General features: G+C 38.0%; 1 protein-coding gene and 1 long non-coding RNA gene across 2 annotated transcripts in view; both read left to right on the top strand.

Annotated features, from left to right (window-relative positions):
• Positions 1-1,069, top strand: part of LOC149468203 (uncharacterized) — a 91,205-nt gene extending 90,136 nt beyond the window's left edge. Inside the window, exon 13 of the mRNA XM_089670596.1 lies at positions 13-1,069. Coding sequence (XP_089526722.1) covers positions 13-78 — 66 coding nt within the window. The 3' untranslated portion in view covers positions 79-1,069. The remainder of the gene's footprint in view (positions 1-12) is intronic.
• Positions 1,070-16,034: 14,965 nt separating this feature from the next.
• LOC149468202 (uncharacterized) lies at positions 16,035-23,659 on the top strand. Its single transcript, XR_016311781.1, has 2 exons — positions 16,035-17,001; positions 20,755-23,659. It is a non-coding gene; the product is annotated as an uncharacterized LOC149468202 (long non-coding RNA).
• Positions 23,660-26,921: the final 3,262 nt, after the last annotated feature.

Genomic DNA, 26,921 nt, shown 5'->3' with positions numbered 1-26,921 from the left:
TTTCAATTTCAGGATTCATTGAAACTCCTTAAACTTCATGAGCAAGCAACTGAAACCATGCAGGAGGACATTTTCTAGAAGAATCAAGCTGAAACTTGTCAAAACCTACCAAAGGTTCATTCAAATTTCACTTTTTTTATTATCAATAATTATTTTGGGGTGGCACTTCACCTTCTGTCTTAAATTTGTCAATTATAAAAATGTGTTGATGCTAATTCCTTTGCATAAATAAAATCCAGTGTAATATTATGGTATTGAATGACATCATAAAGTACACTACCATCATTATGTCATGATTGATATAAAATCAAACACATAAAGCTCTGTGGTGCAGATTTTTTTTATTTAGTAGGTTTAATGTTAAATACACAATATGCACAAATCAATAGTAGCACATTAAAAACTAGTTTACTTGCTATAGTCACAGTATTTCATTGTTATTTGCACAAGTTTACCAAATTAAGTTTTGTGTGTTATGTGCACAATAGTCCAATATCTCACCACCTCAAGCACTCAAGTCTTTATTTGCAGTAATCTCTTAACCAGGGGCAGACTGCCCATTCGAGCACTCGGGCACTGCCCAAGGGCCCGGGGTAAGTAGGGGGCCCCATGAGATGCCCCTGGTACCTTTCATAGGCTTTTTTGGGTGTGGTTTGAGTATGAGCGAGGACACAGGGGCCCCATGATCCCCTATTACCCATGGACCCAATGAGTTGTCAGTCCGCCCCTGCTCTTAACTATAGGAGTGCCACAGAAGTCATTAGATCTTTTGGAAGTAGAGTGCAGAGGAGCAAATTTGGATTAAAAGTATTAAGACATAAACTTGGTTTGCATCACAGAATTTTTCTATTTTACTTTCTGTTAATGTGTCAATATTTGAAATAAATTGAAGAAATTGTGGAATTTTGCAGGTGCTACATAAATGTATTACACATAAATCATTTCTTTTATGAAAAAAAATCATTTTATTGAAATAATCATACATTAAAAAAATGTTTTAAATGTTGATAATAAAGTATATGGTGTATTGACTCATGACGTCAGCCCAAATTTATATTTAAAAACATGTTGGTACATTTTTGTGATTGAATTGTTTGTAGTTAAAGCAAATAAACAATTATATGTTTAAAAGAAGCTGCACTGTCATTTCTGTTGTAAACCTAAGCCAGTACGCTGCTTTTCCTGTTTTCAGTTATATACATATTTTGTAGGATCTGTATATGCATAAAAAAACTGTTGGGGGTTTTAAATGGATTGTTGCTACAAGGAGTGAAATGGCTATAAGTTTCATATAATAAAATATGAAATTTAAAATTAGTGTTAACCACTTTCCTGCCACCCTATAGCAGAAATACTGCTACAGGGCGGCAGGGGTGCATCGCTTTTCAGAGTCTCGGCTGTCAATCACCAGGTTCTGGCTGGTGATTACTCTCCGACACCCGGTGATCGCCAAGTATTACCAACGGGGGGAGAGAACTGTATATAAACAACACAGTTCTCTCCCCTGTCAGCTCCTGCACACTGCTTTGTATGGCTCTGCATAGCATAGCAGCTTACAGTAAAACAGCACACAATTAACCCTTTGACTGCCCCAAATGTTAACCCCTTCCTGCCCAGTGTCAATAGTACAGTGTCAGTGTTTTTTATTAGCACTGATCACTGTATTGGTGTCACTGGGGATGTCATTGACAGCAAGTCAGTTCCCCCCAGTGTCAGAATGCCCGCCGCAGTCCTGCTATAAGTCACTGATCTACGCCATTACTAGTAAAAAAAAAATAAATTCCAGTATCTACCGCCATTTGTAAACACTATAACTTTCACATAAACCAATTAATTTACACATATTGGGATTTTTTTAAACAAAGACATGTAGCAGAATACATTTTGTGTGTGCGTGTGTGTGTGTGTGTGTGTGTATGTGTCAATTACCTGGGGAAGAAGGCAAGGCAGAGGAGGCATTATGATGCTTCAGACAATGTTCTGCTTGAAAACCTTGGGTCCTGTTATTTATGTGGATATTGGATATTATAAGTCGCTGATCAACGCCATTACTAGTAAAAAAAAAATAAATTCCAGTATCTCTACCGCCATCTGTAAACACTATAACTTTCACATAAACCAATTAATTTACACATATTGGGATTTTTTTTTTAGCAAAGACATGTAGCAGAATACATTTTATGTGTGTGTGTGTGTCAATTACCTGGGGAAGAAGGCAAGGCAGAGGAGGCATTATGATGCTTCAGACAATGTTCTGCTCGAAAACCTTGGGTCCTGTTATTCATGTGGATATTGGATATTATAAGTCGCTGATCGACACCATTACTAGTACCCCTCTTTGCTCCCAAAACAGCTTGGGCACCACTAGACCACTGAAGGTATGCTGTGGTATCTGGCACCAAGCCGTCAGTAAGTTGTGAGCCGGGGCCTTCATGAATTGGAGCTGTTTTTCCAGCACATCTCACAGATTCTTGATTGGTATGAGATCTGGAGAACTTGGAGTCTAAGTCAACAGCTCATACTCGTCATTGCATTCCTCAAACCATTTTTTAACCATTTTTGCAGTGTGGAAGGGTGCATTATCGTACTGAAAGAGGCCACTGCTATCAGAGAATATTGGGGTAGATTTACCAAAATTGGAGCACTCAGAATCTGGTGCAGCTGTCCATGGTGGACAATCAGATTTAATTTGACCTTGTTCAAGCTTCAGCAATAAAACCTGGAAGCAGATTGGTTTCTAAAATGAGTTGCACAAGATTTTGCACTCTCCAGTTTTAGTAAATAACCACCACTGTTTCCATGAAGGAGTGTACTTGGTCGACGACAATGTTTAGGTAGGTGGTATGTGTCAAAGTAATATCCACATCAATAACAGGACCCACGGTTTTCCAGTAGAACATTGTCTGAAGCATCATACTGCCTCCTCTGCCTTGCCTTCTTCCCCAGGTAATTGACACACACACTCACACACACTCACCCAGCCATCCACCCAGCCATGTGGTTCAATAGACCAGGCCACCTTCTTCCATTGCTTCATTGTCCAATTCCGGTGCTCACATGCCCATTGTAGGCACTTCTGGCTGTGGACGTGGGTCACATGAGCACCCTAACAGGTCTGTAGATACATAGCCCCATACACAACAAACTGAGATGCCCATTTTTCTGCTTTTAACATATAAACTTCTCAGACAACATGTTTACTTGCTGTCATATATATCTCACTGACTCTCAGATGCCTTTATAACGAGATAATCAATGTTATTCACTTCTCAGTGATCTTAACCACATCAGGGGATATTGGGTCAGGACAGATTTAACAACCGAGGATGAATTTGCACAGGCACACCAAAGAGCATAAGGAAGACACATCTGTGGGACATCTTTTTTCACATCCGGACCACACTATGGAAGACCTCAATGTCTTAGTTTTTAATGGGAATTTCAAAACTAATTAAGAAAGGAAAACTTTTGAACTAAGAATGATAGTTCTATTTGACACAAAAGATAATGGCCTAATTCTAGACCTGGGTTTTCTAAAACACTATCCAACAGTTTTACAACCCCCTCTGTGACTGTCTTCCCCCCACCTCCCCCAGTCTACAACTCTTTCTCTGTCTTATCTGCGGAGTCTGATCCATTATGCTCCCCAATCTGCATATCCGATCCATCTTGCGGGGATTGTTGGCTTGCTTTAAAACGTACCTTTTCGTGGAGCTCGTGGAGAGATCAGTTAACCCCGTATAGGTTGCAAGCCGACGATCCCCGCAGGAGGGATCAGATCTGCGGATTGGGGAGCATAATGAATTGGTCTCCGATCCATTATGCTCAATCCACAGATCTGATCCATCCTGCGGGAATCGTCGGAGGGGTGACACCAAGTGTTACCGCACCAGGTGACACCAACCCTAGGGACGCCCCTGGAAAGCGGACATATGATTGTTTGTAATGTTCTAGGTCAGACTCTTTAGATCAGACTCTTAGCTTCATCTTAAAGAAAAATAAGAAAAACTACTTTTAGGGGAAACAATCCACTGACTGATTGCCTGATTACACTGTTCAACAAATTTTTATTTTTTGCCAGTTTTGGAAACAAAAGGATCCATTTCTTAATGAATTTCACATTCTGAGTTCAAATATAACAATGAAATTTGTCAATTGGCTCTAGTTTTTCTGTAAACGGAAAGTTTTCTACTATAGGCGTAATGACTACATAATGCACAATAATTATATAGATAGATGTCTTTCCACAAATATAAAGCAAGTGATATTGACTACATAAAGCCTAAATGGCATAATATACTGCATAGGATTACCAAGAAAAATTATAGCCATAAGCTAAGTTGAATCATTTTAATAGTTAGGATTCTCACTAGTTTTGTCTTCAGTTTGTGTCGGTTTTGCTTCTCTTGGCTTTTCTCTTGTATTCGAGGAAAGGGCTATCTCTTACAACTGCACGTGACTACATGCTTCAGGTTCTTCCTCACTTAACTCAACCACGAAGGATTCTGGTGCTTTAGGAATTGGTAGCCCCTCTCCATGAGGAACTGGACGTATTGACGATGGAATATTTGGATAGTGCACAGATAACTTTTTTTTCTTATTTAGCCCTTTTGTTGGAGGCACCATACAAAAGTAACAATTACTAACATGATCTGTTGGCTCTCTCCAAATCATTGGCACAACGAAAGGCATAGATGCCTTTTTTCCATTCAACCATTGCTCCAGTGCCGTCCCACAAGAATTGCAGCATATATGTGGTGCCCAGCTCTTGTCCTGGTCTCCTATCTTGCAGCCAAAATACAAGTTGTAGGCTTTCTTAATCATTCCTGTTATCCTCCTTTTTTGTGAGATAAAAGTTATTTCACCGCAGATATAGCAGAAATTATCTGCTTTATTCACACAAGTTCGAGGCATTACTGAGTAGCCTATATAAGCATAAAACGAAATGTAAAGACGCTGTCGAACTACAATCAGCTACAGATACTGCAGCTTTTATGCAGTGAAGTGATGCAATTAAAGGCTAATATTGCATCATCTCAGTATACATGCAATTTTCTATTGGTCACCAGTATCAATTGCGCAATATGCAGCTGAAGTTGCATCATAATTTTGAATGGCTTACGTCATTAGATGGGTGAATATATCATGGAAACTAGAGCCAATCAACATTTTTTAGGGTCATTTTCGTTTTCATCACCCCAAAATTATGTAAGATTAGCTATTTTTATGCCCAAAACTTTTTACCTGTTGAACAGTGTTATGAATACTTTTGTGCGCAACCAATTAAATGCAAAGCTGTGCATGTTACTCTTCCCATGTTGTTTGTAGCTGAAATGAAGCATGTTCAAAGTTGGTATGTGCATAAACTTTCATATGTGCAAACATTTTATGGTGTTCCACTGTTGGACCTTTCAGCTGAAACAATTTACAATGCCTGAGGTGCTGTACCTTACTCTGGACACTAGATGCCTCTCTCTAATCATAACTTAAAGTGAATACTAGACCATATTAAACTGTAGGAAAATCCTTATACTAGCTCAGTGGTTTTTCAGTGCAGTTCTAAAACGTGAAGACTGGCACAGAATTTCTTAACATAACTAGAAATGAGTCAAATAATCATGATAGTCTTCTTCGGCATAGTTGTTTACTGACTTTCCAAAGCTTCTGTACTTACAGTATATGCTGTTAGCTGCACAAAGAGGTTGATTTACTGAGGCCCCATTCACACCTGAGCTACAAAACATTTAACACTCCAAATCCCATGATTTTGAATTGTGCCTATTCATACCTGTGCGCAGTGTCGCTTGAAGTCTGTAGCTTGAAAAACGTTTGAGCTATAAGCTGCAAGAACTTTTGGCTCCAGCAGACTTCAATTGAAATGCCTAGAAAACACACAACAAAAAGCATGAAAACGCATGTACTGTGCAGTTTTTCCTCCTAGGAGCTAGTAGTAATGCTAAAAAAAAATGACTGGACAAATGCTAAAAAAAAAAAGCCTGTAAAAATAATCAAAGGCGCTCAGCTCAAGTGTGAATGCAAACTCAAGGTACAGCTGGTAAAATAAGTATTGACCTTGCCACTATTTTTCTTGGTAAATATATTTCTAAAGGTGCTATTGACATGAAATGTTCACCACATGTCGGTAACAACACATGCAATCCATACATAGAAAGAAACCAAAATAAATAAGTTCAGTAATTAAGCTTTGTGTAATAAAATGGAATGACACAGGGGAAAAACTATTGAACACATGAAGAAAGGGATGTGCAAAAAGGCATGGAAAGCCAAGACACCAGCCAAGCAATACTGCCCCTTGTCAGTGCCAATTAATATCAGCTGGTTCAATCTCAACTGATGACCTATGAAAAGGTGTCTCATCATTAAGGTGTCACACAAAAAGCTAAGAGCTCTCTTAAGACCTTCACAACCTTATTGTTGCAAAACATACTTATGTCATTGGTTACAGAAGGATTTCTGAATGATCCAGTGAGCACTGTTGGGACCATAATCCGGAACTAGAAAGAACATCATAAAGCGGTCATGATCAGGTGCTCCTCACAAGATTTCTGACAGAGGAGTAAAAAGAATTATCAGAAGAGTTGTCCAAGAGCCAAGGACCATTTCTGGAGAGCTTCAGAAAGACCTGGCATTAGCAGGTACAATTGTTTCAAAGAAAACAATAGATAATGCACTCAACCACCATGGCCTGTATGCACGCTCACCACACGACTCCACTGCTGAAGAAAAAGCATGTTGAAGCTCATTTAAAGTTTGCTGCACAACATTTAGACAAGCCTGTAAAATACTGGGAGAATATAGTCTGGTCAGATGAGACCAAAACCGAACTTTTTGTATACCATATTACACACCATGTTTGGAGGTCAAATAGCACTGCACATCACCCCAAACACACCATACCAACAGTGAAGCATGGAGGTGGGAACATCATGGTGTGGGGCTGTTTTTCTGCATATGGTACTGACAAACATCATATCATTGAAGGAAGTATGAATGGAAAAATGTAGCAAGACATTCTTGATAAAAATCTGCTGCCATCTACCAGGATGATGAAGATGAAACAAGGGTGGACATTTCAGCAAGACAATGATCCCAAACACAAAGTCAATGAAACTCTCAATTGGTTTCAAAAAAAGAAAATAAAGCTGCTAGAGTGGCCCAGCCAATAACCTGACTTGAATCCAATAGAAAATCTATGGAAAGAACTAACGATCAGAGTTCATAGAAGAGGCCCATGGAACCTTCAAAATTTTAAGACTGTGTGGAAGAATGGGCCAAAATCACACCTGAGGAATGCATGAGACTAGTTTCTATATACAGGAGGCGTCTTGAAGCTGTCATTACCAACAAAAGATTTTGTACCAAGCATCAAATAAATTTCAGTTAGCGTGTTCAGTACTTTTTCCCTGTGTAATTCCAATTAAAATGGATGTATGGATTGCATGGGTTGTTATCGAAATGCGGTGATAATTTCATGTCAATAGCACCTTTAGAAATATTTTTACCGAGAAAAATGGTGACGTGTTCAATACTTATTTTACCTGTTGTATATACGCTTTTCCATTATCTTAGTGAAAGATCTGAAGCTCTGCTGACTTCCATCACCCAATCATGTGCAAGCAAAACTTGTCCTTGCATGTGATTTATTGCAAAGTGATTTTTCACCACATTCACTAAGATTGGGAAAACAGCCAATTTGCCTTTGGTACGTAAACCCCAATATGCTTTAATCACAGATTCACTTGGCAGAATCACTGGGATTAATTTACCAGAATAGTGGAATGATCACTTCAGTCATTCACTTACATGTAAGGGAAATTGTTAGATAGAGGTTGATTTACTAAAGGCAATTGTACTGTTCAATTTGCACATGAAGTTGCAATGTACCAGGAAATTTTGTCTTACAGCTTAGTGAATGTGGTGAAAACTCACTGTGTAAAGGTCACCTAGCCATGTGTAAGGAAACATCAAGACATCATGCTTAAAGTGTTACTAAAACCACAACAGTAAAAATGAGTCTGAGTATATCAAGCATGCTTTACTGCATGTACACTGTGGAACCTAAAGGGTTAATCCTCTGCATTGTGTAAAAAGGCTGATTGATCCTGACTTTCTGATCCTCACCTTCTTCCAGTGCCCCCCTCTTTTCTCCTGATAAGACATATAGTGTGGAGACACTCTGCACATGCTCATTTTGGTGTGTATTGCTAGAGAGGTTTTTTTTTCTTGGGAGAGTGCATTTGATCAGCACAGGGCCAATCAGCACTGTCCAGAGAGAGGTCCGGGGTCCTGCATCCTCCTAGAACAGATAGAAAACTCCCCCTACAAGCTTTAACCAGTGCTCTGCTGGACACTGATAGAAGTCACAATACTGCTGATGAGAAAAGGTATTTAGCCGTTTATATTTACTAAAATAATTGTATTTCTATGTTCTGTGTACTGTGGGAGATCAGATAGAGTGAATGCAGGGTCCTGGGTTTAGTAACACTGTAAGTGTATAACTTTATATGTCATCTCAGTAATGAGAACTAAATTAACTTCCAACATTGTTTTTAGAGCGTAGCCCTTTTGGCAACACAGTCAGATGCTCTCGATTGGCTGCTAACATGTTTTGCACCTGTATGGTAACTGAAGGCTGAGCCTCCGCTCATTTGGGAGTATTCTCTGTGTATCTCTATGGTAGCAACTCCACTCATTTAAAGCTGGTAAACTCAAGTGGAACGTTAAACTGAGATGCATATGCTGTGTCCCCAAACACGTTTACTTAGATTTAAAGGGTAACTCCACTTTTTTGGAAAAAAATTAGCAAAATAAAAAAATAATAATATAGCATATACAATTGCAACACAAGCCATATTGTAATTGAATGTTATTAAAAATGACCTTTCCTTTTCAATCGGCAGCGCTGTAATTTTCTGTAAAATGCAATGCAATATATTAACCGGAGGTGTTCAGAATGGTGTACAGAATGCCCCACATAAATGTAATTTCCTGCTTATGTGATTGGCTTACTAATTTTCTCAGAAGTCTGTACTAAGATACAACTCAGATTTCAAATTTCAAGCATCCCGTGCAACAAAAATGTCATTTTTGGTGAGATATTCCCCTAGGAAATCACATCTAAAAGGATGCAGACCCTGTAATTTTCCTCATTAGAGCCCTGCAGGTGCAGCAGCTGATTGATAATTATAAAAGCACTCCCATATAGATTCACTCTGCCATTGGACACAGACAAACAAACAGCTCTTTCTTCAGAATAACAAAAGGTAGCAATCTGCAACAAAGTTTGTTAAATCCTTACAATGTACAGAGAACACCCAGAAGGGAATGTTTTTTTTTCTTAACAAAAGTAGATTTACTCTTTAAATCTTAACCAGTCTTACCTTAAAAACAAAATAAACAAGATAAATAAAAAAATAAACTGAATATGTAGCATAATCTACCCCTTCCATGCTGTTGTCAATACGCCTGCGCCTTGACTCTCAATAACAAAATACATGTTATCAAACAGCATAAAACAAAAAATAAACAAACAATATTTTCTTAATCTCCAGAGTCTTATCTCATTTTGGCAAATTTAAACTTTTACAATATTTAAAATGTATCAACGTATACAGTATATTTCACAAGTATGTTATATTTTATTTCATTTCTAAATGGTGTAAGAATAATTTTAGAGAATATAAATTGTGTGTCATTAGAGGTGACTTTACTTTGGTAGATTGCAGAACATTAGTTGCACCACTAGATGTCCTAAGTAAATAAGAAACATGGTCCTGCCTCATTCATAGTTCCATGTAAAGTAATTTTATGAAGTACGCACATCGTACATGATTGAAAGGAAAATTTCTGGGGAAATGCACTTTAGTCACAATGGATAACTCTGTGTAAATTTTCCCCTACAGTACAGTTGTGCTCAAAAGTTTGCATACCCTGGCAGAAATTGTGAATTTTGCCATTGATATTGAGAATATGACTGATCATGCCAAAACATGCTCTTTTATTGAAGGATGATGATCATATGAAGCCATTTATTATCAAATAGTTGTTTGGCTCCTTTTTAAATCATAATGATAATAGAAATCACCCAAATGGCCATGATCAAAAGTTTACATACCCTGGAATGTTTGGCCTTGGTACAGACACACAAGGTGACACACACGGGTTAAAATGCCAATTAGAGGTAAATGCCCCACATCTGTGGCTTTTTAAATTGCAGTTAGTGTCAGTGCATAAATAGTCAATTAGTTTGTTAGCGCTTACGTGGAAGCACTGACTAGGCTAGATACTGAGCCATGGGGATCAGGAAAGAAGTGTCAAAAGTCCTGCGTAACAAGGTTATGGAACTTTATGAAGATGGAAAAGGACATAAAAAGATGTCCAAAGCCTTGAATATGCCAATCAATACTGTTAAATCACCAATTAACAAGTGGAAAGTTTGGGAATCTTTTAATACCAAGCCAAGGTCAGGTAGACCAAGAAAGATTGCAGCTTCAGGAACAAAAAGTATATCAGAGCTAATTAGATTTGCAGGACATTTCACTTACCTGAAATTTGCTGACATCAGGGATCTCTAGACTTCCTAATAATCTCTGAGTACAAGCAGTGGAATGATTTGCCTCAGCGTTATGTTTCCTCTGAAAATCTTTAAATTGTTTTTTTTGGAACATACAGAAGATATATAATATCCTCTATACTAAAGCCCCCCCCCCCCCCACCAAAAAAAAGAAAGAAAATGAACACAACATTTAATTCTCCTATTCCAAAATACTTAGATCCCAACCAACAGCTCTGGAACTCTGCTTACGATTGGCAGGCATTTGGGTGTGCTCACAATCATGTGTTAGCTAATTACATTAGAATAGATACTTTATTATCATTGTATTCAATACATAGTTATACTAAGTTGCATTCACTTTTTGGGGAGTTTGTATGTGATGGAGTCCCAGATAGTAAACCTCTGGGAAATAAGCATTTGCCTGAGTCTTGATTGCTCTGTATATTTTTCCTGATCAGAGTGGAATAAACACACATCCTGGCTGAGTTGGACCTTTGCAGATGCTGCTAGGCCTTTTCTTTTGTCAGCCAGCATATACACATTCCAGATTTGGTATTTCAGTATCAGTAATCTGTTGTGACTCTTAAACAGTGCAGCACTGAACAAAAATGAAAAGCTATAAAAGTCATATAAAGTGCAACATACCACTAACAGAATGCATACAGTGATTTTTATAAAATGTGCAATAAAGTATAGTCTACTGGATCTCAGTAAGTCTGAAGATTCATCCATATCAACGGAAGTGTGTTTAAACAGTATGGTGAAAAATCCTCTTGAAGTGTATCCAAATTGCTACTTTCCATATGGAAGCTCCTCCTCATTGAGAGCAAATTCATGTGTCATTTCAGTCCACAGGACTGGCACTGGCCTTCTATATATGACCTAATCCTACATACTGTATGTTAACTGGGCCAAACACGCTTGCACCCTTGAACCCCTTCAGGTTAAACCATTACCAGGTCCTTACCATCTTACACCCTTCAAGACACATCCCACCATGGCTCAGTGGGGTTTATTTACTAAAACTGATTCACTCAGAATCTGGTGCAGCTGTGCATGGTATCCAATCAGCTTCCAACCTCAGCTTGTTCAATTAATCTTTAACAATAGATCCTGGAAGCTGATTGGTTTCAATGCAGAAGTGCAGGAGATTCTGAATGAACCAGCATTAGTAAATAAACCCCAGTAAGATGAAACAGCAACACAATGTAAAACCATATTACATTTATTAAAACATCAGTGCCAAAACTCACTGTGGAGTTGCACTATAATTCTGCACAAATAAAACACTTGAAAAATCCCTGTTAAATAACTGCCATCAGCCTGGCCAGACCCAATGGAAATCTCTAGCCAAGTCTTTGTAATAACCATTACACTGCTGTTTATTTCTGTGTGAAGTAATCCACAGCCTAAATTGGTCAATTTTGCGGGTGAGTGATCATCAGTTTCTGAGAAAGAAGTAGGCAAAGCTGGTCCTTGCGGATAGGCTTTTAGCTTAGCCCATAGACCAACTCTCTGACTCCAGCTCCCTGACCTCAATTATTGCTTTATTGGTGAGATGATAATAATTCCAGTGGTCTCTATGGAGAGTAGGATCTCCAATGGAATAAGGTTCAGGATTTTTGGAGTGTGACTCTCATATATACTGTATGTTCTTTAGTCTTCTGTCTTCTAGCTTTGGGTCACAAAAACATTAACACATATTAAATCGATAGACCACAAACTGTTTCTGTTGCATTCTATTAGGTTGAAACAGTCAAAACTGTTTCTGATAGGTTGCCAAGGTTCTGTAATTTATGTGTTCCAACGCTGTATGATAGTGCCTGAAAATTTGGACTTCCTTAACACAACACACCTCAATGCAGAAGAACATGCATATCTTAATGCAATAGATAGTTTGAGTGAACCATAAATATAGGTTTGCCTTGATTTCCTGTAATTTTACTGCCACTTACCTCTTCATGCTGTCGCACAATTCCATTCTCCTATTTTCTGCATCCCACCAACTGTTCCTCATTGTAGGAACATACATGGTCCCAGTTCACAGAAGAGCAGGCTGTGCCAGGAGTTCAATAACAGTTGGGTGGTAGGTGCAGAGGATAGCTGTGCACATAGGCACACCTATGTGAAAAGTGAAACAAACAAAAACATTCTGTCATCCGCTTCAGAGACACACATGTTTTCATAGCAGAAACCTTTTCTGTGTAAAAACAGGATTCCTACCCTTGGTGGTAAGTATTCCTTTTCTATCTTTCCATAAACTGTGATTTTTGTTTTATGAAATGCTTTACACTATAAAAGTGTGTAGGGATCCTGCCTTAAGTTGCAGTGTCTGCAGTGTCCCCAGTCTATATTGAGCGTTTGCAACTAGGTTGAATCCAGTCTGAGCTTTTGTTTATGTTATCTGGGATTGTTAGGTTTCTTCTAAGCCCAAGGTCATTGTTTACTTCTGTCTGCTACTGATGAGTGTTCCCCAGTGGGTAGAGTGCAGAGATTCATTATTTTGGGTTATGAAAATCTATTCTGTCCTGGCCAATGGTTTCTGTCAGGGATGTGAGGTGAAGAAGAGGATATGTACAGGTGAAACTTGAAAAATTAGAATATCATGCAAAAGTTCATTTATTTCAGTAATGCAACTTAAAAGGTGAAACTAATATATGAGATATATATATATGACTCATTACATGCAAAGCAAGATAGTTCAAGCCGTGATTTGTCATAATTGTGATGATTATGGCTTACAGCTCATGAAAACCCCAAATCCACAATCTCAGAAAATTAGAATATTCCATGCAATCAATAAAACAAGGATTGTACATAAAACAATATCGGACCTCTGAAAAGTATAAGCATGCATATGTACTCAGTACTTGGTTTGGGCCCCTTTTGCAGCAATTACTGCCTCAATGCGGCATGGCATGAAAGCTATCAGCCTGCGGCACTGCTGAGGTGTTATGGAAGACCAGGATGCTTCAATAGCCGCCTTCAGCTCTTCTGCATTGTTCGGTCTCATGTCTCTCATCTTTCTCTTGGCAATGCCCCATAGATTCTCTATGGGGTTCAGGTCAGGTGAGTTTGCTGGCCAATCAAGCACAGTAATCCCACAGTCATTGAACCAGGTTTTGGTGCTTTTGACAGTGTGGGCAGGTGCCAAGTCCTGCTGGAAATTGAAGTCAGCATCCCCATACAGCTCGTCTGCGGAAGGAAGCATGAAGTGCTCCAAAATCTCCTGGTAGACGGCTGCGTTGACCCTGGACTTAATGAAGCACAGTGGACCAACACCAGCAGATGACATGGCTCCCCAAATCAACACAGACTGTGGAAACTTCACACTGGACTTCAAGCATCTTGCAGTGTGTGCCTCTCCATTCTTCCTCCATATTCTGGGTCTTTGGTTTCCAAATGAGATGCAAAAGTTGCTCTCATCAGAAAAGAGGACTTTGGACCACTGAGCAACAGACCAGGTCTGTTTTTCTTTAGCCCAGGTAAGATGTTTCTTGTTCAGGAGCGGCTTGACAAGAGGAATACAACATTTGAAGCCCATGTCCAGGATCCATCTGTGTGTGGTGGCTCTTGATGCACTGATTCCAGCCTCAGTCCACTCCTTGTGAAAGTCCCCAACACTTTTGATTGGCCTTTTCCTGACAATCCTCTCCAGGCTGCGGTCATCCCTGCTGCTTGTGCACCTTTTTCTTCCACACTTTTCCCTTCCACATAACGTTTTATTAATGTGCTTTGATACAGCAGTTTGGGAACATCCAACTTCTTTTGCAATTACCTTTTGAGGCTTTCCCTCCTTATGGAGGGTGTCAATGATGGTTTTCTGCACAACTGTCAGGTCAGCAGTCTTTCCCATGATTGGGATTCCTACTGAACCAGACTGAGAGACCATTTAAAGGCTCCTTTGCAGGTGTTATGGCTTAATTAGCTGATTATAGTGGGACACTTTGAGCCAAGAATATTGCACCTTTTCACAATATTCTAATTTTCTGAGATTGTGGATGTGGGGTTTTCATGAGCTGTAAGCCATAATCATCACAATTATGACAAAGCACGGCTTGAACTATCTTGCTTTGCATGTAATGAGTCTATCTCATATATCAGTTTCACCTTTTAAGTTGCATTACTGAAATAAATGAACTTTTGCACGATATTATAATTTTTCGAGTTTCACCTGTATTTGGAGAGACCTCCAAGATTGGTCCTTGCCCCCCATACTTTACATGGTAAGGATGTGAGCAGCAGGGTGCAGACCTTTTGAGGTTGCTGCCTGGACAAGATGTAGCTCCAGAGCTGTCAAGTCTTTGCTCCCAAGCCTTTTGCCTGGAGGAGGAAACCAGAGTAAATAAAGGGTTTGTTCTCCTAGCTGCCCATCTACTCTTAGATTGTCCTAAACTAGTATGTGGCTGAGACATGAAGTGTCCTAACCTGGCATGTGGTAGAGGCATCTGAAAGATAGCTAACCTCCTGGGTCTACAGATTCTACACTGGGTTGTGGCAGAGAGCAAAAGATCCCTACAGCTGACCAATGGCTGAGGTCAAAAAGATACTGGAAGAGAGTAGCCCACCTAGGCACAAAGAGTAAACTGAGAAGTCTACTCAGTGGAGGAAATTATTGCTGCTGGTTTTGGATATCCTGTACCCCTAAACCTTTCTTGCCAAGACAATTCGGCCAAAGTAAAAATAAAAGTTTGAAGGATACTGAAGTCTGCCTGTTTGTCACTGTTGGTAGTTCAGCGATTGCCCAGGTGCAGCTACATAGCAGGTCACTATTGGGACTAGGAGAGCCTTTCTGAAATCCAGTAGCACCTAAGAGGTTATTGCTACATATACATAATTAAAATATATACAATAAAAATAAAAAAGTGAGAAGTAAGTCATGCTATTCAGAGTCACATTTTTCCAGCTAGCTGTGGTTTGGTATAACTAACTATATTCACTATCTTTCATTTGTAGCTGTCATTATCCTATACAGTATCTCACAGAAGTGAGTACACCCCTCACATTTTTGTAAATATTTTATTATATCTTTTCATTTGACAACACTGAAGAAATGACACTTTGTTACAACGTAAAGTAGTGAGTGTACAGCTTGTATAACAGTGTAAATTTGCTGTCCCCTCAAAATAACTCAGCACATAGCCATTAATGTCTAAACCGCTGGCAACAAAAGTGACCCACAATAGGAGATTTACTAAAACTGGTTGACTCAGAATCTTGGGCACCTGTGCATGGTAGCCAATCAGCTTCTAACCTCAGCATGTTCAGTTAAGCTTCAGCAATAAAACCTGGAAGCTGATTGGTTTTTATGCAGAAGTGGACAAGATTCTGAGTCAACCAGGTTTAGTAAATAAACCCCAAAGTGTCAATATTTTGTGTGGCCACCATTATTTTCCAGCGCTGCCTTAACCCTCTTGGACATGGAGTTCACCAGAGCTTCACAGTTTCCCACTGTTAGAAGCTTTCCTTAACCTAATACCTAATATCTTCTTATTAACAGTACTAACATAAGTATGAATGAGTTGGATCTTAATAGAATAATTGAGTTATTATATTTATATTTGTTCTAGATTGGGAAAAGTAAGTGATTAGACTTCATAGTTTGTGAATTTATATATGAACATATATCTTGGGTTTCCTTTACATTCAAGCCACATATGGTAGCAATTGGTCTACCATCCTCCCCCATCTATGTAAGAGATAAAGTTACACTCAGACTTTGAGAGAAGTAGGCTGGAGGGTTTGTTATATATATATACATCTGTTTCCAATTATCTTTGTGGGACTACAAGTATATCAGCCCATTTTGAGGAAAAGGTGGGGGCTGGATTGCTTTCTAGAGCAGGACAAAGGTTTAAAGCATTCATTCTTTGGACAGCAAGGCGAAGGGAGCTGCTTGCTCATATCTACACACATTCATATTATACACACACAATTACATACAATTTTATTATTAAGAACTTAACTATACTTTTTGGACTTTATTTAAACATTCTGTATTCCAATATTTTATTTCTAATTTTATGCAACGTTATTATTAAATCATCTTTTTGAGTTTATACAAGCAATGGAAGGACTTTCTATCTGAACATTTCTCATCAATACAAGTTAAGAAAATATCGAGACAATACGATATTTTACAGTGGCGAGCCTCCAGTTCGATTCGTTTCCGCCGATCGCTTATTTTTGACTTTTTTCTCTTTCACCTTGATGAGAGGGACGTTGTTTTGCAAACTCAGCAAAATATGAAATCAAGCTTTCAGGAGAAGTAAAGTCTGCAACAGATGAATCGTCGGCATAATCGAGAACCTAAATGCAGAATTGGTGAGAATTTTGCGCAATTGCAAGCAACGCTGTTCCTTGGTGATGTCATTTCCCGCCAAGAGAGAAAAGACGCGTTATGTAAAGAAAGACCTTATTAATTGGTAAGTAATGGATTTTATTGATGAATTATCTAGAGAGAGTAAGTTAGAATTCAAGAATCTGTCTACATTTGTTAAAGATAATGAACTTTGGCGGTACATGTATAATGAGTGCTTACAGGCTAATATTAAGATAGAAAAATCTAAGTTTTCCTTTAAGAAACTGAGCAAACAAGTTAGAAATGTAATGAAGTTAGTTAATGTTTTTAACGCCATGCTTTTTGATGTTCCTAAGACTGCTGTTTGTGTAATGCAGCAAGATCAGAGCAGTGTATGTGCTAATTGCCAGACTTTGACTGAGCAAATTGATGATCTGCAAAGTGTAATTCAAACAAAAGACATTCAGTTATCTGACCTGCAGAATGATGTAAAAAGAATTTGTGTGAATACTAAGGCAGAGAAACAAAAATCTTTTGTACCAGAGATCCAGTCTATAGAAGGAGATCCTATAGATCAGGAAGAAATGTGTAAGAGAAAATTAAGGGATAAAGCTGCAAAACTTAATCTTAAAATCCTTGATCAGCTCATGAAAATTTTGAAGGATATGCCAGCCTATGATATGGACGCCGATGCTTTCTATAACATGGAGGTTTATGAAAATTTTTGTAATAATTTTTGTTTAAATCAGGAGCAAAGAAATTTTCTATTCTGTTTATGGCTCCCCAGTGTTATGGCATGTAGATTAATCAAAACGCCATATATTGAGGATGATGAGGAAATGCATAGCAATGCATCAGACCGACTACGGCAATTATTGAAATTTACTACTGGAGAGGAAACTCCTTCTTTGGAAATCTTAGACTCCTTAAGAGCTACGATTAATGATGATCCTTTTGAATTTAAAAATAGATTTTCTAAAGTATACAAAATGATATTTAATTTAGACAATGAGACTCCTTCTATGGTAAATGCTTTTGTTAAAAAATTCAAGTATCTTGATCCAGCATCTGTTATTATTGCTACTGGAAAAAATGATTTAGATCAAGCAGCCAAAGTTATAGATACAGTTAGGAGACAACTTAAATTAAACAATCAGAAGAAGGAAAGTTTAATTGTTCAAAATGGAGAAGAGAGAGAGACCATGTGCTTAGCCACACCCAATTATGATGATGAACACGTCACAGGCAGGACGAGAGTCTCAGAGCAGACAGGAAATACTATTTGTTTCTATTGTAAACGATTTGGTCATTTGAAAAGAGATTGTCTTCATTATAAATTAGATTTACAAAGAAAAGCTTTGGAATTAGAAGACCAAAATATAATTTCTGAACAATCTGCTCCTCCATGTTCCAACAATAGTCTGTCTGAGTTGCCTTATGCCTCAGAAGTTAAAAAGATCAGTTCACTGAGAGTTAACAACAACTTAAACAATATGGTAAACAGTGCTGTTGTCATTAATAGGAATGGTTTATTGCCATTGCCGACATTTAAATCAGGATCAAATCGAGATTCTTCCTTACTGTTGGAATATGTTGCTCCAAATTTATTGGATGAAAGTGGAAGGCCCAAATCAACATTAATTGATTCTTCCATGTACTGTAATGTTGGAAGTATTTGTACAGCAACTGCTGACATGTCTTCAGATCATAAATGGCCACATACAGGAACCAATCTTGAATTGGAACAATTGGTTATATCACATAAGGATCTGTGGAGTCAAAGCAAAAATGATGTAGTTTTGTTTAAGGATTTTGAAGTTGACATTGAAGGTAGAGACCCTAAGCCTCAACCTCAATACAAATGGCCATTAGAATCACTTCATCCAATTTCTTCCATTATAGATGAGTTTTTACAGCAAGGAATTTTAAAGAAAGTAAAATCAGTGGTGAATAATTGTATTTGGCCTATCAAAGTTGATAATTCATATTCTTTATCAGTTGACTTCAGGACATTGAACAAATGCATCACAAATAGCAGATCTATTGTTCCTGATTGTAACATAATGTCACATCTGGATGCCAAGGCCAAAATATTCTCAGTACTTGAAATTGCCAATAGCCATTTGTCAGTACCCTTAACTAAGAGTTGTCAATATAAACTTGCCTTTAGCTTCAACAAAGAAACTTATACATTCACAAGATTAGCTCCAGGCTTAGATTTAAGTGATGGGATTGTTCATGAGTATTTGGGAAAAATATTATCTAAATTCTCTAGGCCAGAATGTATTGTCCAGCATGTAGACAAGCTTCTCTTGTCTACACAAAATATAACTGAACATATCACTCTTTTGTCTGAAATATTTACGTTGTTACAAACAGCAGGATTGAAATTGAATACAGAGAAAGTTCAGTTGATGAAAAGACAGGTAGAATTCCTTCATATGCAAATTAGTCATGGACAGAGACAGATGTTGCAAGAAAAAGTTAAAACTATTTCTGCTTATCCAATTCCAACAAATCGCAAGGCTTTGCATCAGTTTTTGAGCGAAGTAAATCATTGTAAAGATTTTATACCCAATTTTGCAGAAAAGTCTAGATCATTATTTGATCGTTTGAGACAAAAAGCTGGTGTGTTTGATCAATGGAATCAAACTGAGAAAGAAGCTTTTGAACTATTGAAATGGAATTTGCAGAATGCTACTACATTAAGTACTGTTGAGTTTTGTAGTAAAGTTCCTTTTGTTTTAGAAACCAATGTTTCCAATAATGCAATCTCAGCAACTTTGTCACAATTAAAAGACGGTAATCAGAAAATAATAGGTTTCTTCTCAAGAACTTTGACAAATATGGAGAAAAACTTTGATGCACATATGAAAAACTTGTTAAGTGTTTTCTTTGCAGTCAAAATAACTGAATACATTGTGAGATCAAGTAAGATCATATTACAGACACCTGATTCATCACTGAAACTCCTACAGGAAGATGGTTCAACAGACAATTATCGTGAAAAGTATCCTATATGGTACAAAACACTGTCATCCAAACACATACAGATAGAAGTAACAAAAAGACCTTTTCAGGAAAACATACCAACACATGTTTGTACAGCTGTAGGTGAGAAGTTTGTACCTCATGTTTTCAACATAGGAACTGAGAAAAGTTTGATACCAGTATGTATTACTGCAGATCAGTCTTACACTACAAGAAGTGAGCCAACACAGAAAACAGTTACGCATTTTTCCAATTTTATAGAGATAAGATCAAAGGCATGATCCTTTGTCATCTCTGGGTTGATACAAAACCTTTCTTTGGTTTTGAAACCAAGGTTTTGAATCATGACCAATAATGGAGATGTAGCGTCCTGTTATATTTATTTTTGTTTATTTCAGGTACTTATATAGCGTCGTCAATTTTACTATTTTATATGTAGTGCTTTTTACATATATAGTACATTCACATAAGTTCCTAACCCTCAAGAGGTGTACAATCTAAGGTCCCTAACTCACAGTCATACATACACATACTAGGGCCAATTTAGATAGGAGCAATTCTCCTATCAACATGACTTTGGAGTGTGGAAGGAAACCGGAGAACCCGAAGGAAACTCACACAAGCACAGAGAGAACATGTAAATTCCAGGCAGGTGATGCCATGGTTGGGATTTGCATCAGCAACCCTAGTACTGTTAGGCGAAGTGCCTGCATTCTAAAATAGAACACTACAAGTCAATAAGAAGTGTTATAATGAAAATATGTCTTCCATGTCATGACTAGAAATGTTTGTGATTATGATATGTAATGTTAACAGATAAATGTAAGAGGATTAATCAATGTAAAATTATCAATGCCAAAATAATGATACTGCATTTCTGTTACAGGAAATGACCTAAGAGTAACTGTTAAAGGAAGAAAACTCAAATATTTCTAAACCTTTCAGATGATAATACATTTTCCAAGAAGGAAATTTATTCTGGAAGAAGCTTTGCAACAAGAATTTCATTCATCATAGTTTTTGTTGTTCTTTTTATGTTCAATAAAGTTATTTTAACTTTACAGAGTGCTAGAAGAAGACAAGACATCTCAAGGCATCTCATAGAGGAAGAACTTATAAAACAATTGACTTTTGACTACTGATGAAATAATTCATTCATCATCAGATATATTGTTTTTTTTGTGTGTACATTTTATTTTGACATAATATGTTTATCATATCAAGATGAGATCAGTTTTCACATGAACATTTGCAATCACACACTATGTATTTTCAGAAGTGAAAGGGTTAAACTTTTGTTACAACAGAGTCACTCTTAGTTAGAACATCTGTTGTTAATTAAGCTAGAGATAAGTTTTATAAGGTACATATAGAAAATTTAGGCAAGCTTTACATTGTTATATGTATGTTTTAAAAAAAAAAAAATCATTTGATATACATGTATGGATTGAAGCTAGGGAACATATGTTATGTTTAAATGTTGATAAGGTATTTTGAAAAGATGTATGGATTATAGAACTGTGTGCTACACACATTTTGGAGGGAAAATATGAAACATCTATTTTTTAAGTGACATATTTTAAAGTATTGTACTATAATGTTACAGTTATACATTTATTAAGGGGATGAATTATTTGGTAAAAGGAAAATAATAAGGGTAAAAATATTTTTATGTGATACATAACAAAAGGTTTATCAAAGAATTTGTTTTCCCATTATAGAATCAAATTGAAGATAAGTTCAGATCAATTATCTTAAGATCCAAAAACGCATGAATGGATACGAAAGTGACGAGAATGTGTATAAATGGATTAAGATAAGGAAAATGATTAAGATTCGATAAAATCGATCATTTTGAGAGGGAAATGTTAGAAGCTTTCCTTAACCTAATACCTAATATCTTCTTATTAACAGTACTAACATAAGTATGAATGAGTTGGATCTTAATAGAATAATTGAGTTATTATATTTATATTTGTTCTAGATTGGGAAAAGTAAGTGATTAGACTTCATAGTTTGTGAATTTATATATGAACATATATCTTGGGTTTCCTTTACATTCAAGCCACATATGGTAGCAATTGGTCTACCATCCTCCCCCATCTATGTAAGAGATAAAGTTACACTCAGACTTTGAGAGAAGTAGGCTGGAGGGTTTGTTATATATATATACATCTGTTTCCAATTATCTTTGTGGGACTACAAGTATATCAGCCCATTTTGAGGAAAAGGTGGGGGCTGGATTGCTTTCTAGAGCAGGACAAAGGTTTAAAGCATTCATTCTTTGGACAGCAAGGCGAAGGGAGCTGCTTGCTCATATCTACACACATTCATATTATACACACACAATTACATACAATTTTATTATTAAGAACTTAACTATACTTTTTGGACTTTATTTAAACATTCTGTATTCCAATATTTTATTTCTAATTTTATGCAACGTTATTATTAAATCATCTTTGTGAGTTTATACAAGCAATGGAAGGACTTTCTATCTGAACATTTCTCATCAATACAAGTTAAGAAAATATCGAGACAATACGATATTTTACACCCACTGGAGTACTCTTCCACTCCATCATGACGACATCACGGAGTTGGTGGATGTTAGAGACCTTGCACTCCTCCACCTTCCATTTAAGGATGTCCCACAAATGCTCAATAGGGTTTAGGTGTGGAGACATGCTTGGCCAGTCCATTACCTTTACCCGCAGCTTCTTTAGCAAGGCAGTGGTCATCTTAGAGGTGTGTTTTGGGTCGTTATGTTGGAATACTGCTCTGCGGCCCAGTCTCCGAAGGGAGGGGATCATGCTCGTCTTCAGTATGTCACAGTACATGTTGGCATTCATGGTTCTTTTAATGAACTGTAGCTCCCCAAATATGCAGCCCCAGACCATGACACTCCCACCACCATGCTTGACTATTGGCAAGACACACTTGTCTTTGTACTCCTCACCTTGTTGCCATCACACATGCTTGACACCATCTGAACCAAATAAGTTTATCTTGGTCTCATCAGACCACAGGACATGGTTCCAGTAATCCATGTCCTTAGTCTGCTTGTCTTCATCAAACTATTTGCGGGTTTTCTTGTGCATCATCTTTGGAAGAGGCTTCCATCTGGGACGACAGCCATGCAGACCAATTTGATGCAGTGTGCGGTGTATAGTCTGAGCACTGACAGGCTGATGCACCATCACTTCAACCTCTGCAGCAATGCTGGCAGCACTCATACGTCTATTTCCCAAAGACAACCTCTGGATATGATGCTGAGCACGTGCACTCAACTTCTTTGGTCAACCATGACGAGACCTGTTCTAAGTGGAACCTGTCCTATTAAACCGCTGTATGGTCTTGGCCACTGTGCTGCCACTCAGTTTCAGGGTCTTGGCAATCTTCTTATAGCCTAGGCCATCTTTATGTAGAGCGACAATTCTTTTTTTCAGATCCTCAGAGAGTTCTTTGCCATAAGGTGCAATGTTGAACTTCCTGTGACCAGTATGAAAGAGTGAGCGATAACACCAAATTTAACACACCTACTCCCCATTCACACCTGAGACCTTGTAACACCAACGAGTCACATGACACCGCGGAGGGAAAAATGGCTAATTGGGGTCTACTCACGTTTGTTGCCAGCGGTTTATACATTAATGGCTGTGTGTATTATTTCGAGGGGACAGCAAATTTACATTTTTATACAAACTGTACACTCACTACTTTACATTTTAGCAAAGTGTCATTTCTTCAGTGTTGTCACATGAAAAGATATAATAAAATATTTACAAAAATGTGAGGGGTGTACTTACTTCTGTGAAATACTGTATATGAATACATTATCCTTCTGCTTGCTCATTGCATAGAAGGACAAAGGAGTTGCCATCAACTGATATATACATTTCATTCAAAAGATGAAATATTTAAAGGCTCATATAATGATTTATAGGAGCAGTAGCATGAAAAAAGATTTGGTGTAGGAGGAAAACATGATAGTATGGCCTCTTTTATGAAGTGTTTGTACTTGGTGTTTCTATGGAAACACATTACATTATTTACAGTGTGTAGATGCATGTGCACTGTATAACAGACTATAGTCTTATGAGCCAATTCATAAGTTTACATTTAAAAATTGAGTATCCAGTATGACTTTTATTAGTGCCATTACAAGATGTGCCAAAAATGGCCCAAAATGCTACTGTACCAGTGTAAACTGAATTCCAAGTTAACACTGAGGCATGCACAAACTTCTTTGTGTTTGGTTTTAAAACATATGTAGTAATCTAGCTGTTCCTTTTAGAAGGAAATTACAGTGATTTGGACAGGTACACATTTTGAATTAGTATTGGAAATTATTTTGATATATTTTTATACTGTATATAATTACAGGTTTATGCTTCTTTTTATTTTATTTTTATTTTACATAAATATTCATAGGTTCTTTCTCCAACTTTTTATAAAGTGTGTTTAGTATGCCCATTAAACACCAGTTGAGATAAACCACATAGAGAGTTTTTTGTTTTTTATTCTGTCTGAGCAGACAGACTTGGCACCTCAGTATGCTCTTTAACCTATAGTAGTTGACTTCCTTTTAAGACAAGGCATGTCTTATGGTATTCAGATGGCCTCAGAACAAACTCTAGTCTAGTGACCTCCGTCCCCCAATCTGTACCTTGCAAGTAAGGCTGTTAGAATCTGTAAAAAAAGTGAATGCTGGTATAAGAATTAGGGATTAACATAGTGTATAGGACTAACCTTCTTAACTAGGGTTCCTCCAGAGGTTGCTAGGGGTTCCATGAACAATTACCAATTTCTGCCTCATGGATATACTGAAATTCTTCCCTTTAAGCATCAATGTAAGGGACATTTTTCCCATTGACCACCAATGTAGGGAACATTCCTCCTTCTGACCGCTGGGAGAAGGTCCGCTTGACAGAAGTGTGAGGAAGTCCTTCTTCCACTTACCACCAATATAAAGGGACCCTTCTCCACTGCCCACCAATGTAAGTGGGCATTTCTCTGACCCCAACAAATAAAGGAGATATTAAAATTTTCACTGTCTGCATCTCTTTTCTGGCCATTATTGGCATTTCTTTCATTTCATTGTTATTAATGAAAATAATCATGTAATATACAGCAGCACTAGGTATCAAATACATAAAGTATGCAACATTTCATATTATTTGATATAGTCTCATATATCAAATTAATATTCAACATAATGTATGGTAAATGGTAGATATAGTAATTAACAGCAGTGGTTGAAGGGTTTCTCTGCGTTAGAAAGTTTGAGAAAGACCATTATGGAAGTAAAGCAGAGAAAAAAAAATAGGAGGGAACAAGCTAAGAAAAGACTGAGACATGACACTATACAGGCCCGAAAATGACAAACAAGGAGGATGCAGGGCACTCAAGCCATATAAATACAGAAAGACATGCCAGACCAAAGTTGGATAATTTTAATTGTTGATACAAAAAGTCAGATAAAAACATCCAAAGTGTTTCAGGGGGCAACTACACTCGCCCTTCATCAGTGCTTAACATAGGATACAACTTGGATGGACTGGACTTGGATGAACAGTGGCTTCACAGATCTATAGTAGAACCAGTATTGAACTCTCCCCATGGAGGAACAACCTGACAGCAGTTTCTGAGCAGCACTGGAGCTCCCATGTCTGCTGTTATTTAATTCTTTTCACCAATGCACAAATTAAGGAGCTAATAGAATTAGGAAAAGTAACTACTGACAGAGGTGTATTTATCACAAGGCAAACAAGGCAATATTTAGGGAGGTGGCACCGCCCCCCAGAAGAAGGGATCTGGTGAGCAGCAGCGGACTGAGTCATGCAGGGCCACCATCTGGTACTCCTGTAGGCGGTCCAGACAGCAGGAGGATCGGTGTGGTGGGGGAGAGCAGCTGCACAAGATGCTCTGTGTAACTCTCCCTCCAGCAGCTGAAAGCCAGTTTCTCAACCTCTCCCTACCGCCAGCTTTCTGCTGCTGGAGGGAGTGACTTACCTGGCCTGATTAAGGGGGTGCCTGAGTTTTCCTGAGTGGCTGCTGAGCTCCTTCCCCTGCCCACACTCAGAGCTGGGACCAGGGGAAAGCCTGGAGCAGGGAGAGGAGAAATGGAGAAGAGGAAAGTGCCAGGAGGAGGTGAGCTGTGCTGTGTTCTCTGGGCTCTCCTTCCTGTTGTCCATGCAGCACATGAGACAGGATCACTGATAAATCATACACACACACACACACACACACACACACACACACACACACACACACTATGATTACCACCCCTACCCACATTTCCTGCTGCCCGGTGATGAGCAGCCCTTGGAGGAGGTAGGGGGTGGTAATCATACTGTGTGTGTGTGTACAGTCCCATATGATCTATCAGTGATCCTGTCTCATGTGCTGCATGGATGAACACAGAGAACACAACACAGCTCACCTCCTCCTGGCTCTTTCCTCTCCACTTTTTTCTAGGAAGTGTAATGGGGATTTTTTTTTTTTGGGGGGGTAGTATTTTCTAGGAGGAATGGGGGTAAAAGAGAGAGAAAATAAATAAATAAAAATCTTGTATACACACATACTCATTGAACTCTCTTGATCCCTCACTGGAGGGGGCGCACATTTTTGTGTTGCCTAGTGCAGCACAAAAGCTAAATACACTGACAACTGATAGTGTAAATGACCACCATGACAGATTAGGAGTTGCCACATACTACATCAGTCCAATAGATGTGCACTACTGTAACACACTCTATGAAAGGATCCACTGAGCATACAAAACTGTATTTGCCTTAATTCATAATGTATCAAGCTACATTTTTATTTCAAAGTAGAAAGCCGTTTTACATGCCCAGAATCTCGCAGCCACTGAAATACATATCTAGCCCAGAAATGTACAATGTTCATGTCTTAATTCATTGTGCATGCAATTGAAATGCATTTTCCTTCTGGATATTACAAGTGGTTCAGTAATGTTCTTGTTCAATTAAAGCTCTGAATATGTTCCCCTAATTATCACTCTGCTGAGGAGAAAATGCAAGTCTGTAC

Source organism: Staurois parvus, unplaced genomic scaffold (genome assembly GCF_062004578.1).
Source record: "Staurois parvus isolate SC_StPar_1 unplaced genomic scaffold, SC_StPar_1.0 ptg000091l, whole genome shotgun sequence".
NCBI lineage: Eukaryota > Metazoa > Chordata > Amphibia > Anura > Ranidae > Staurois > Staurois parvus.
Note: the sequence above shows the minus strand (reverse complement) of the source record. Positions and strands in the feature narration are given on the sequence as shown.